Raw genomic sequence first — 13,991 nt, 5'->3', positions numbered from 1 at the left:
TATAGTATGAGCTAGTCTTTGTGGAAATGAGCTTTATAAAATAAAACTTCAAAACAAAATTCTTTCAGTTATTTTTATTTAAGCAAATATCTTTAAAGATTTTTAAGTGATATATCATCTTGCACTGTATATTTTTAAAACCTGTGTATCAAGATTACAAATATGAACCAAAAAAAGTGTTTTGAATTTAACCACAATGAAGTTTCATAAAACCACTTCTTTGAATAAATAAACATTTCTTTCTAAAGCCGTGTTCAACCTTTTTTTTTTTTTGAAAAATGCACACACAGACTGACAGTTTTAAATGTATATTTATACATAGGATAACTAAAACACACACACAATATTTTGACAATGATACATGAACAAAATATGCATGTAAACATGTGTGAACATACATACAACACAGGCAGTGCCATCTGAGATTTAATTTCATCCACTTTTTGATACAGGTACATGTAAACAAATTCAGTGTTTCTCAAAAAAAAAAAAAAAAAATGAAATGAGATTTATTTCACCCACCCCCTACATTATACAAAATCACCCTTAAATGAATTGTTTTTTACTCAGATATTAACATGTAATAATCTCACAATATCCATACAAACACAAAACTATACACCACAACTTGAGAGTTGGCTCCAACTTGACCTAGAAAACAAAACACAACAATTTTTTGCTTGTGTAAATTCCTTTTGATACACACTAGTATTCTAACACATTAAAATACAACAGTCATTACGCACATGCCATCAAGTTTGTGGCTGTGTGTTCTGAAACTACAAAAAATATTCTAAGAGTACAACAGATGTATGACATCTACTCTAAAAAAAGTCATCACAGGCACAAGTGATACTCTAAACATTAAATGTAACATGTAAAGCATGGAAACCTGAATGGAATAATGACACTAAATGCAGGGGGGTAACATTCATAATCTTTAACCTTGAAATCTAGCCCACATGTCTTGAAGAAGAAATAATACAGATTAACACAGCTTTTTCATGTAATATCCTTGTCCTTGAACATTTTGTTTGTTTTCTTTGACCTTCAATCATCATCTGACAGAGTTTCATATTGTGATGACAGAAGAAGAGCTGGTTCATGGTTCCTTTGTTGAAATCCAAGTTCCCCATCCCCTGACGACCCCACCTGCTGCCCGCTTGCTGAATAGGGAGATGGCATTGAAGCAGCAGTGGTACTGGTGGGGATATTGGATCCAGCGGAAGTTGGCAATTCTGAACTAGAGTGAGGGTGAGTGGTTGTATCAAGAACAGGAAAATGAGAATCCCCTCCCCTTGGTGACCTAGATCTATGTGTGAATGACCCTACAGCACTGTCTGGGGTGCGACTTTGTGACATGCGTTCTCCTCCGTCCTGGACGTCAGTACTACTGCGTGGGCTGTTCTCGCTGTCTTTAGATGACCTTGAGGACTTTGACCTGTCTCGCTGAGGTGATGCAGAGGTCACATCTGCTGCAGAGGAGCTATCAATGGCACCTACAGATTCATCAATAATCATTCTGTCAGAGTGAGTGCTGTCTATACTTGGATGTGACACATTAGAACTTTCATCCACCTCTGAGGTATCATGTTTTGCTGACTTCCTTATGAAGCGACTGTCAATATTTTGCTCTGGTCTTATGTATGACTGAGCTTCTGAACTCTGTGCCTCTCCATGGTCCATACCAAATCTTGAGTCTGAACTTTGGACTTGTGAGTCATTACCACGGTCTGAAGAGCGATTATCAGAACTATCCACAATTCCTCTACGAGGACTTCTGGTTGTGCTAGATAGAGCCATGTAGCTTCCTTTCACCACTGGATCATCATCTGGACTATCTGGGAAGTCGTACTCTGATCTAGGACCCTTCTTGTCTGTTGTTGTTGATGCTCTCTGAACTTCTGACATAGAAGATGGTGCTGATTTCTGCTGAGAATATTTGCTCTGTGCATCATCTGCTCCATACTTGACTCTTCCACGAGCAAACATGCGTTTCTTAGCATGTGCAGCAGACATTTGTGAGACAGGTTGTGAGGATGTGCTGGAGCTATCACTAACTTCATCACTGGAGCTGAGATGCTTGCTGATGGGGTCTTGATACTGATGCTGTTCACTTGAGGAAGAGGTACTGGATGGAAAGATTTCATGCTGATGTTGCTGTGATGTTGCTTGGTTGTCCCCATGTTGCTGAGAGTGCATCTCTCTCTGCTGATTCTCCCAGCCTCGTTGCTGAGTAGACTCAGGCTCGGGTTGCTGTTGATGGTGACTTCCTGCCATTGGAGACATGGAGCGATTCATTCCTGCACTTGTAGAACTCTGTAGATGACCTATGCCTGGCTGTGCCATTTTCTGCTGATGGCTTCTCTGATGCATGGAAGACACACCAGACTGTGATTTGGTATCATATTCATCCCGCAGAACCTCTGCAATCTTGTTCTTAACATAATCTAGAGGTGATAGGTTTCCTAGCTGGCTGTTGTCAGGCTTGGAGCTAGAAGCCACTTCAGATACTTGAGGGGAGGATACAGAACATTCAGCTTGATGTCCACCTGTAAAATACAAAAAACATGTTTTAATATGATTGAAAAATGCATGTGAATATGAAATAAAACATAAATAACATGCAAATTACAACATATAAAGATATCAAACATGACACAATTTACAACATGTACTTTTCTCTTATCATTTTAATTTTATTCTATAGATAATGTTATATGTTTGCAAAACTCAGTGGCTAGCAATGGTGGCATTTTTTTTATCAATGTAACATAAACTTCATCTTGAAAAAAATATGATGTGAACATCTTGTATACCATAACTGTCCACATAAGGTGAACACCTACATGATACATATATATATAGATGTACATAAAAAGTATGCATTTTCACATCCTTTTGAAGGCAATCAATAAAGAGTGAACTATTACAATGAACTTTGATCATTTTTCTGTGTGAAGAATTCTGATACAAGTTTGATGTAGGGATCACTCTGACATAATAAAAAGTAAGGCCAAAAGGGACCTTAATTTCATAAATTATTTTAGCAGTAAGTTGTAATTGGTTGAAAAGAATTGTGTAAATCTCAATTTTAAAGGCACTTCAAAACATATTTCTCTCAGTTCAATGAAGCTCCTGCGTTCGCTCACATCATAAAAATTCTAGAACTTTTATGTCACAATTTTTCCTGTGCTACTCTGATGCAAGTTTATATTCTAAAATTGCACACAAAAATATTATGACTATCACTTTTTTTATTCTTGGATATTGCAAATATGAAGTACACTGTACCTCTATATGCTTTGCAACTTTAAATATATATACATGTAGCATATTTTAAGTACACATATACATGTATGCAACATTTGGTAATTTATCCTATCTACGACAAGAATATGAAATTAAATAACAAAAAAGACACTTCAATGTGTTACTGATTTAACACTTCCTCTTCTTATCATTTTGAAGTCGCTAGCTAATTTGTCTTTATAGTTGAAAACCATGAATATTTTTTCAAAAAATTCTTCCCTTAAAATAAGCCCCCCCCCCCCCATCACTTTTCTTTTTATCACAATGTATACTTTTTTGTTTGTTTTTTTTTTCAAAATTTCTCCATAGACCCTTCTCTTGCTGCTCCCAATTGATCCTATTATACATAGGCAAATAAAACTTGGTTATGTTAAGTAATTACTAGAAGTTAAAAATAAATAATGATAGTCCAGAAGATACATGCAAGTAAAGATAAAGATATTTTTAAAAGAATTTTTGTCAGAATCAAGAAAACTAGGTACCAAAAAGACTTCATCCTTAACCAAATGATTAAATGTAAGTATAACTAAATCTGACAAGACATATGTAAAGAAATTCAAACTGCCTGCACATACAGTGTCCTCATGAAAATCTAGTACATAAACAATACTGTATACAGGGAAATTTTCACCCCGTTTTATTTTCGCCCCTTTCGCCCTACTTTCAGTTGGGCGAATTTAAAACGGGGCAAATTCAAAGAACACAGTTAAATTTCTTAAACAGAACTGTGACTGGGCGAATTTAAAATGGGGTAAAATTGATTTCAAGTGTAAAAGGACGAAAATAACTTGGGGCGAAAATAACCCTGTATACAGTAAGTGCCAGCATGTACATACATGTACACAGTAAAACATATTTATTTTATCATATTAGAATTTTGAAATATTTCATATCATTTTTTGCTTTTTCAAATACTGATTAAACCTCTTTGCTGATTCATGATATCAATTTTAAAAACTGTGTTTTCAAATTACAAATATTCCTTGCAAAATGTCATCAAATGGTGGTGGTTACAACAGCTTTGCATTAGGAACCTTTCATTAAACCAACAAAATTTGCTGCAAAATTTCTCATCCAATATTATAGAAATGTTTCCAGAGTATGTTTTCATGTCTAATTCTTATAACAATCTCAATTCTGTGCATCATTTCAGCTTTTTTAAAGGAAACATTCAATTTGACACCTTGAAATATAAACAGAAGTAGATATTTAACCACAAATACAGAATCTAAGTTTAAAATGTTTTAGTTTTTTTTAACTTAGTCTTGGCATTACATGCATTTTGTAAACATGGGAAATTTAGATAAAATGCAGGAAGTCTTTGCTGATGGCTTATTAAACAAATGCAATGTAATGCTTATATTCTTTCAAAATCAAGTAAATAAAATAAAGTCTTTCTGGTACCTTGTTTTTAGTAATTCTTTAGACATACCAGCAGTGTTTGGTCTAGACAATAGACTGGAAATATGCTGGTGATTGGCAGCTACGGTTGAAGAAATATTCAGTGAACCAGATCGAGAGCGAGGTGAGGGAGGGGGAGAAGTCTTGGCAGGCAGTGCCTCACTACTTTCTGGGGCTCCTATGGGAGCAAAACGACACATATACAATAACAAGCATGCAACACATTCAACAGTGTACTAGTCTGGACAGGTATTTACATAACAATTATTCTACATGCTATCAATTCATAGTTTACTTTCTCTTTATAAAGCCTCATTTGTTTGAAAAGAAATTTTATAATTATTTCTTTCTGAAGAAAAAGTATTTTTTTCACAGCAATGTTCATTATGAAATTGCATGTACCCATTATTTGATACAAAACAACAGAGAGACAGGTAACATCTGTATATTGACAAATAGAAAAAGATTCATGGCACATCTTTCTTCTTGTTACACATTCTTTTCAGACAGAAAAGTTGTCGAAACAACATGTACATGCAAGACCTATTTTTTGCAACATTAATGATTCTCCATCTTACTAATATTCCAATACAGCTACATTTTAAATCTAACAGAAGACCCACCGGGTGGTGAGACCGGCTCGGTGCCACTGGTGATGTGAGGGGAGCGCGACTGGTCAGGGTGGTGACTTCGGTCCCCCTCACCAGGGTGTGGTGTCATACTGTCTGGATAGATCTCTCCTGAGCCTGAGGATGAACTTCTAGATCCTACAGCTTCCTGCTAGAAACAAATTTAACTACTGAAGAGTCATGGTTTCTTTGAAAATGAATGATTTTGCAAACTCTTCAGTTCCTAAATTTCTTTGAAAAAAAATAGTATCCCTCTCAATCTGAAATTTTGAATTGTTCTCTTGAGTATGGATAATAAAGAAATAGTTTCAACAATGATTTCCTAAGACAATTTTTAATAATCTTTTAGTCAACTATGAGCAGAATTCAATAATACTTACATGCATGTGGGCTTTCTTCCACTTGTGACCGTGAACTGATGGCACAAACCCTGGATGAGTTGTGGCACCTGTAGAAAAACTTCGAGGCCGGGAGTCGGTGGACTGTGACACCCCATCAGACTGACCCTGGGATGTCAGAGGTTTTCCTGGGGATGATTGATCTGGAATAGCACTGACTGGGGTGCCTGACTTACTTACTGGTGCTACAAAATTGTCCAAAATATAGTTGTTAGGCAGTACTTCAGATATTATAGACACATGACTGTAACTAGTGATGATTTTCCAAGTCTGCTGCCATTTAAAGGGAGGTAATCAGAGTCTGAAATTCTGGCTAGCTATGATGACATAAATGAAGAATATCATACAGTACATTTCATGTAGCTAATTTAGCATCTATTAAATACATATATATACACTCCTCCATAACTTAGATTATTTCTGCAGATTTTCAGAAAGGTTGGCCAAATCTATGTTAAATCAACTAAAATTAAATTTGAACACAAGACAGGTGTTTATACACTAATGCACTGTTGTAAATGTCACCTTAAAAAGGCCTCTATACTTGTACATCTTTTACTCTTTATTCTATGATAAATTCTACTCAAGGGAATACTTACGAGAATCATCTGGACTCCCGTTAATCTGACTAAGAACATTGTTTTTTGCAGAAGGCTTGGTATTGCCATAATCCATCATTATGATAGAGGTGATGTGTTCCCCCAAGGTCATGCTACTTTTTTGCTCCCCACCAGAGCCTTCAGATTTGGGGGTCCTAGCTTCCATACTGGATGTGGTTGGACTGTTCTCGCTATCAGACACCTGTCCCGATCCACTCTAAGGAAACAAGATATACATATAAATTCTCATTATTTTTTTTCTACCAACAGACAGCAGCCAAGTTAGATTCTTTTACAATTCTTTCGACAATTATTAGCAAATTCATGATAAAAATTCTGTTGATCATCATGTCTAGGTAAGTGAACACGACAGACTTGAAAACAGAAAACATATTATGGGTTCTATACACAATCACCTCTTCATATCACATTAGATTATTTATCTTAAATTAGGTTTATAATGTATACCTGTGGTGTGCTTGGCATTGGCGAGGATTGCACAGGTCTCTGCTGGGACTCATGGACCCAACGTTTCTTGCCATGCATGGCTGGTGGTGACTTCTGGTCTGGGGGAGTGGAGTGTGGTACTGGCTGTGGTGCTGAATCTGGTGGCTCCTGTTTTGGGCGAGGCATTGAAGATACCACAGAGACACCAGAAGATGCCTCAGGTTTGGAAGTAGTGGAAGTTTCCTCCGTTGAGTTATTAATCTGATGGATGATAATAGCATCAATTAAATTTGCTGCTGTTAAGGAAGCCTGTCTCTCACTTCCAGAGCGATTTGTTCCACTTGGGTCCTGTGCAAAAACTTTAAAGAATTCAGCTGGAGTTTGGATGTTACTTGTAGCATTCCTGAATCCTGGGGAGGATCTGTTTGAGGAGCTCTTGTTGGAATCTGTGTCACCTCTAAGACTTCTCTCCTCTTGTTTCGGGGATTCCATTATTTCTCGCCTAATCTGCTCCTCCAAGTTAAATGCCTTGTTTTTGTTAATATTTTCTCTCTCCTGCTGCTCCTGCTTTTCCTGCATTTGTCTTCTGTTATACTCCTGTTGCTGAGCTGCTAAAGTAGTAGCTGGTATGCTGGACCTTGGCTGTTGCTGCTGTTGACGTAAAAGTGGATCATATCTAGGGGAATGAGCACCTTGAGTCCCCCGCATACTATCCCCTGGGTAGTCTGGCCTATCATTTACAGTGATCACACTGGGGCGCCCTGTGCCATGAGTTATACTTGGACGATCATGTGGAACTTGTCCTGGACCAGGCATTCCTTGTTTGGGCCAAGCACTAGGTTTCTCCTCATGTGATGGTGCATTATGGGATGGATGTGGTGACAACCTCCTATCAGGCTGCATAGGTATCTGACCTGGTTGAAGATAGATCAGTCCTTGACTGGTCTGAGGGTATCCTTGCATTAAAGCTCCTGCATATGGGCCTGGCTTTGTCTCTTTTCCCCCTCTTGGTGAGGGTTGACTTTCCTGCTTCCTGTGGGGTCCTCCCATCTGCCGAGAAGTTTCAAAATCACACCTGATAGTTTGTCTTGTGCTGTTCTCTGGCTGATAGTGAAAAGGCATCCCTGGCTGGGCATACTGCTGTGGAGGCCTAATCATCTGCTGTTCCATTATCATTCTTTGCTGCTGCTCCCACTGCATTTGCATCCTAGGTCCCTCCATGCTTCCAGGGGCACCTCGAATCCCCATCTCTCTATTTACAGGTGTGCCACTTGTTATTGATCCACTGGGCATCCTTGGTTGGACTTGCAATGTCTGTCTGTGGATTGCCTCTTGTCGCTGTGCCATATTAGCTAACTGACTTGGATTTATACTCTGAGCAACTGTTCTTACAGGTGTACCTTGAGTAATTGATCCAGAGCCTGAATGCATGACAGAACCAGACACCATTATAGAAGGATGACCTGTTGATGGGGGAGATTTTGTATTCAGCTTTGGAGATGGTCCTTTGCTATTTATCAATGGAGGGGGTGGTGGAATGGCCTGGCGGGGCTGTCCACGTGCATGTGGGTCCATATTAGGAGGCATTCCTGTGAAAGGGGAAGTGCTTGGTGGGATGTGTCGGTTGATGGCTGGAGACACAGCTTGTCTGTCATGAAGGTATGGCTGTGGAGATTTCTGTTCCACAGATGGAGGTCTATTAGTCAATGGCAGTGCCTCACTATGAAAATACGGTTTCTGAGAGTGGGCAGGTGGAGGTCCTGAAGATCTAGGCAATGGGTCCTCAGCAGGTCTTCTATACTCATACTGTGGTTGACTACCAAAATCACGGGGATTTCCCCTATAGCCAGATGGAGCTTTTGAGAGATCCTGAGGGAGATCCCCTCCTCTGTCTCTGCTGTCTGGGGGTTCTCTCTCCATTCTGCCTGGTGGCATGTGATACGGAGATGCAGAATGCCGTCCACCATATTCGGGCTTTTCTTTACGAAGATCCTGTACATTATACTGACCGGCACCTGGGACCATTGGCGGACCTCTGTACACTGGCTCTGAGGAGGCAGGACCTAGCAATATTTTATGTAATAAATATACACTACAAGTCAAATAAATTAAAGCATTATCCAATAAATACTATTCTCAAATTTCTGGACGATATATACATGAAGCTTAATTTTTCACGTAATTTCACTCTGATTTTGAAATAGAATAAAATTGTGCATTTACATGTAACAATTTGGTTAAAGCCATTCAAAGAATAGGTGAGAAATATTTACGTTTCTCTTGAGGTCTCTCTGCAGGACGATCAGACTGGACCAAATTCCTCTCAATAGCAGAGTGGATGAGATCCCTGACACAAGACATGCGCTTGGCATCACTCTGGCACTGGTTACTTTTGTTACCAGTTATAACTGGTGACATACTTCTGCTGAGGTGGCCCTGGTTGACAAATCCTGGCTCTGACATGGCACTAGAGGGTCTGTGTTGAGCATTCTCACCTTGGTACATAATATTATATATGCTGTTTCTTCCCTGTTGACTCTGAGGTGGTTGTCTGCCTGAATAATCTAATACTGCTGGATTCCCTGTTTGGCCCATGACTGGCTGGACTTCCCTGATGTCACGGCTGGATGGGCGGGATGGGTGACTGTGATCCACCTCCAGAGCTGGACTTGAAGCCACTCTGCCGGGTACTGGGCTCTGTCTGACTGCTGACGGATGAGGAAGTGGCCCACCTCTCATTGGTAATCCTGGACTTGTGGAAGGTCTGGGCTGAGTGGGAACCCCTAACTGGGCCCCTTGCATCATCTGCTGCAGGTGAGTTTGACTTGTTGGAGAAGGTTGCATGTGTGTTTGACTTGTTGGGGAGGGCTGATGAGGGAAGCCACCAGTGTTCTGCTGCTGGATAGGTAATTTTGAGGCAGGTATTCCTGAAGTTCTTGGACTAAAGGAGTCTCTTAGCTCATCTAAAGAGTAATGATAGGTCATAATTATTTATTAATAATTGATGATTGATCCAACTTCGAATACAATATCTTTTTTTTTAATTTCATAGACACTTATGAATCACGTACATGTGTACACTTTGATAAGATATTAAATGACCATATTTAACAAAATTGACATACTCTGCTGTTCCCTGGGGGGCTGACCTCCTGGAGGAGGGGCTTCATCAGCACTCATAGTAGCACTACTGTCATTATCCACACTCCTCAGGCTTCCCTGGGAGGCACTCAGAGGCTTGTTAGAAGTCAGATTCTGGGGGAGACCCATTGTGGTAGGGCCTTGGAAGTTTGAAGACACCTCAGTCCCTGTGTTCCCCTCATGTTTGTCCTCTTTCATGGTAACTATGAAAAATAATGTGCTTTAATAAACTTTAAAAATATCATTTTCTCTCAGCTAAATACAGAACATTTTAGTCTGTTTTGTAATTTGTACACCCCGAAGAAATATTCAAACTAGTAATGATTTCAAATGAAATATATCTGTGTACATATAAAAATCTGAATAAAACTTTAAATCTGAAGAGTTATCTTCTATAAGGTTTTTTCACATCCTAGCTATTTCCTTACCTTCCTCAATCCTCTGAACAGAAGGACTAGGCGCACTAGTGGTGTCAGAATCATTGTCCTCATCATTATCCTCCATTCCTGAGGACATGTCCTCAACATCTGAGGGGGCAGTCACAGTGGATGCAATGCTCTCACAAATAGAAGTTGTCCTCTTGTCGACCTCCTGAGAATTCAGAACCTGTTTGATGATAATAAAGGTTACCGAATAAATAACAGCTCATGTAAATTATTACAGAAATATTTCTACAAATCAAAAATTCATTATTACAATTAACACAGTACAAAATTAATATTAAGTGTAGGTATAGGAAAAAAGTAGTGTATTATCTTTCTGACAACATTTTGAAATTTTTTATAAATAAGCTGTTGGTCATGTGCAAGGGTTTACTGAGAGAGAGAGAGCAAAGGGAATTAATTATCATTAAGATAAAGTATGTTTCTTCTGACAGAACATTTTTTAAAATTGGTACCGATTATTGAAAACAAACACTGTACTATTGTCAAAACAGACTGTGCCTTTACAATTACCCACAGCTGTAAATATCACTGTGCTGGATTTCTAAGAATAGAAAATTCAGCATGCTTGTAAAGTGAGATTTAACCAAACAAGCTTTTTATACATGTGTACAGGGGAAACAATCAGAAGTTTATTTTACCTTTTCTTTGGCATGTTCCTGTACAATCTGTTCTAAATTGAGCTTTTTCTTGTAGTTGAAATAGAAGTTTTTACACTGAGCTTCAGTCTTTGTGGGCACCATGTTGGCAATGGCTACCCAATCTCTGCCATGACTTCTTAGTCCTGAAGGAAGAAATAATACTATCAATGACACTCAATATTTGAGAATATACATTTATATATATATGTACACGTAACACATGGAAGTTTTGTAAAATAAAAAAAAGCAGTGCACTTTTAATGGTGTTAGGTTGAATAATTGCCTGCAGTACACACTCTATATACATATTTACATGTACATGTAATTGTTACACACTTGTATAAAAGAGGTAAAAACTGACCTTGTTTGGCTATTTCCATCTCCTCTTCTGTCCAGCGTGATGTTTCTACACTCTCTGTTATAAAGACCAATTCAATGCACAAGATGTTTATTTTAATTAATTTTGCGAAAAAATGAAATACGTCTATGTTTTTATTAAAGATTATCCTATGAATGTACATATACATTTCTCCAACAATGCATTATCAGAGCATGTAAATTATGATGTCCCTGTCATATATAAAGCTAGACAGTCAGGCTAAAAGAGTATTTACTTTTCTACAAGGCAGACCTAATTACCTGTGGCTTCTGTTGTTTCGGGGGCCATTTGTGAATTCTGGTCTCCAGGTACTGCGCTGGTTCCTAATTTTCTTGCTATCCGATTAAAACAAGCTGAGCAGCACTTTGTGATTTCATCAGTAAGTTCTGGAGAAAGAATAAACATTGAAAAGTATCATTCTCATCATATAAATTCAACATAAATACTTGTTTGGTATTGCACTTACGCAGTTCTTTTATGACTGGTTCCTTTGCCTCTGCTGTCAGCTCTGACCATTTAGGAGGCAGGGGTCTCAGACGCTTGACCTTCCTCTTTGGAGTTTTACATGAAGGAACAGGGCACCTAAAATACAGTCCAACTTATACTAAGGTGTACAAAATTAATTGTTTCTTCTTTTTTTAAATAATAATATGCAAAAAAAAAAAAAGACATAAATCATAAAAATTTATTAAACATTCATGTTTTCAAAAGCTGCTATGTGGAACAAAATTATTTTCTTACTGTGTGTATCTGCGCCGCACCGATTTACAGCGACAACTGCTGCAGACTCTCATGTCAGGTTTGAGATTCTCTTCCTTCATACCATAAAGGTCACAGTTACTCTGGGTCAAAGGTCGACTCAGACCATAGTGCTCCAAAAGCATATCACAAATGGCACAATTATGGGCACCACCTACAAATTCAATACATTCTATTTACTATACACAAAAATGTATTTTTACACCAAAAATACTTGAAATTTTTATTGTTATGGTATCAATTGTGGACAGATTACTTATAAAGGGCAGTAGCTGACAGTGAGTTTGCAAGAAGATGACAATGAAAGGTCCATGTTACTTTGAAATTGGTGAACCACTTCAATTAATACTACACACTCACCATCCCCTTCTCCACCTGCAGTAACTGCAGGCATTGCCTCATTGTCATCTGAGGAGAACTCCTCTTCCTTGATCTTGATATCTGCTTCACTTGAGGAGGAAGCTGGAGCACAGCTGTCTGAGGGCTCCGCCTGCTGCTCTGAGGTGGCAGAAGACACCACCTCATCCTCCCCTTCCACAGGTCGGTCCTTGTTCCCATCCTCCTGGGGGCGGGTGGCTGTTTGCTGGGAAAAAAATCAATAAGCATATTTTATATACACATGGTATATCTATTCACACCATCTCATGTACATTGAATCTGCTAATATCTTTTTAGTGATTGTAATTTCTTTACGATGTCCACTGTACCTAAACGTACATGTATCTGACTTTTAAAAGTATTTTTTTTCAATTTTTGTTTATTACTTTCTTCAATTACCGGTACTTGGTTAATTCAATGTGGCATCTGATGATTAAGTAAAGGAAAAATTCATCTGATCTGGTTCTCATGTGCTTACCTGAGGTTTCTTCCATTTTTGTTTCCTGACTGTCTGTTTACGGAGGAGACTTTTATAGTTTTCCGTTTTCTTGGTCTGGTAGTAATACTGTACACAGTCTGCAACGCTCTACAGAAATCAATTTCAACAATTAGACTTGAACTTCTATTCAGATGTCCAAACAAAGAAGAATTGATACTCTGTTCTTTGCCAGGAAAGTAAATCTTCTGTTCAAATACCTTTCTCTCGAGGAACTGAGCTATGTAGGAGAAATTCTTGGGATGTTGTAAATACTTTTCCTTGAAGATGTTCTTCTCCTGTGCTGTCCAGACATTAATGAACTTCCCTTCTTCATACTCAGCCATTGGGTCATCTACACGACCATTGTTGTTTATGTATCGCAATTTACGCTGTCGAGCATCCAACATCATAGGGGGCACAACAGCATAACTTCTCATTTTCTTATCCTCTTCCTAAACAGATATTATATACATGCATACATGAACAGTTTAACTTCGGTATCTCGAACACTGTTATCTCAAATACCATGTAGGGATTTATCAGCCTATTTTGGGAAATGCCATTTTTGGGGAATTGGGAAAAAATTATCGGCTTTTTGATGAAATTGGGAAAAATTAAAAATGTTGCTTAAATCATGTATTCAGGTGCAATTCATTTAATATTTCAGCATGAACTCTAATTTGGGCAACCAAACAGACAATTATATATGATCCAACTTCATACAAGATCAATTATGAATAACAGATTAATAAAAGTAAAATTGACTTCAATGAGTATAAAGTGTTTATACAACTTAGGGTAGTACATGTGTGTATGAGATTCCAATTTAGGTCATTACAGAATCTGTTTCTGGAAAATATAAACCTCCTGCAAGTATATATTTTCTCAAAGTCCTCTTTTAATATGTATAAATGCATTGAAAATATATTTTTCTATTTGAAATAATGCCTACAGTCCTTACCATTCACTCGTAGATCAATTGAGTA

At 38.1% G+C, this 13,991-nt stretch overlaps 1 protein-coding gene across 4 annotated transcripts in view; it reads right to left on the bottom strand.

The window, feature by feature from the left end:
* Window positions 1-292: 292 nt before the first annotated feature.
* LOC133171890 (serine/arginine repetitive matrix protein 2-like) overlaps window positions 293-13,991 on the bottom strand; it is a 44,467-nt gene continuing 30,768 nt past the window's right edge. For 2 of the 4 annotated variants that reach the window (XM_061306680.1, XM_061306682.1), the window contains exons 13-29: window positions 13,224-13,457; window positions 13,006-13,113; window positions 12,510-12,732; window positions 12,132-12,303; window positions 11,857-11,972; window positions 11,651-11,776; window positions 11,373-11,426; window positions 11,012-11,154; window positions 10,356-10,533; window positions 9,912-10,130; window positions 9,060-9,749; window positions 6,808-8,849; window positions 6,340-6,556; window positions 5,723-5,925; window positions 5,337-5,493; window positions 4,745-4,891; window positions 293-2,552 (exon numbers count right to left, since the gene is read on the bottom strand). In XM_061306680.1, coding sequence (XP_061162664.1) covers window positions 1,051-2,552; window positions 4,745-4,891; window positions 5,337-5,493; window positions 5,723-5,925; window positions 6,340-6,556; window positions 6,808-8,849; window positions 9,060-9,749; window positions 9,912-10,130; window positions 10,356-10,533; window positions 11,012-11,154; window positions 11,373-11,426; window positions 11,651-11,776; window positions 11,857-11,972; window positions 12,132-12,303; window positions 12,510-12,732; window positions 13,006-13,113; window positions 13,224-13,457 — 6,531 coding nt within the window. In that variant the 3' untranslated portion in view covers window positions 293-1,050. The remainder of the gene's footprint in view (window positions 2,553-4,744; window positions 4,892-5,336; window positions 5,494-5,722; window positions 5,926-6,339; window positions 6,557-6,807; window positions 8,850-9,059; window positions 9,750-9,911; window positions 10,131-10,355; window positions 10,534-11,011; window positions 11,155-11,372; window positions 11,427-11,650; window positions 11,777-11,856; window positions 11,973-12,131; window positions 12,304-12,509; window positions 12,733-13,005; window positions 13,114-13,223; window positions 13,458-13,991) is intronic. The other 2 variants (XM_061306681.1, XM_061306683.1) reach the window with 2 other exon arrangements.

Source organism: Saccostrea echinata, unplaced genomic scaffold (genome assembly GCF_033153115.1).
Source record: "Saccostrea echinata isolate AGI-Se365-2 ecotype Australia unplaced genomic scaffold, CSIRO_AGI_Sech_v1 ptg000054l, whole genome shotgun sequence".
NCBI lineage: Eukaryota > Metazoa > Mollusca > Bivalvia > Ostreida > Ostreidae > Saccostrea > Saccostrea echinata.
The sequence above is the reverse complement of the archived record's forward strand: the minus strand, read 5'-3'. Positions and strand labels throughout refer to the sequence as shown.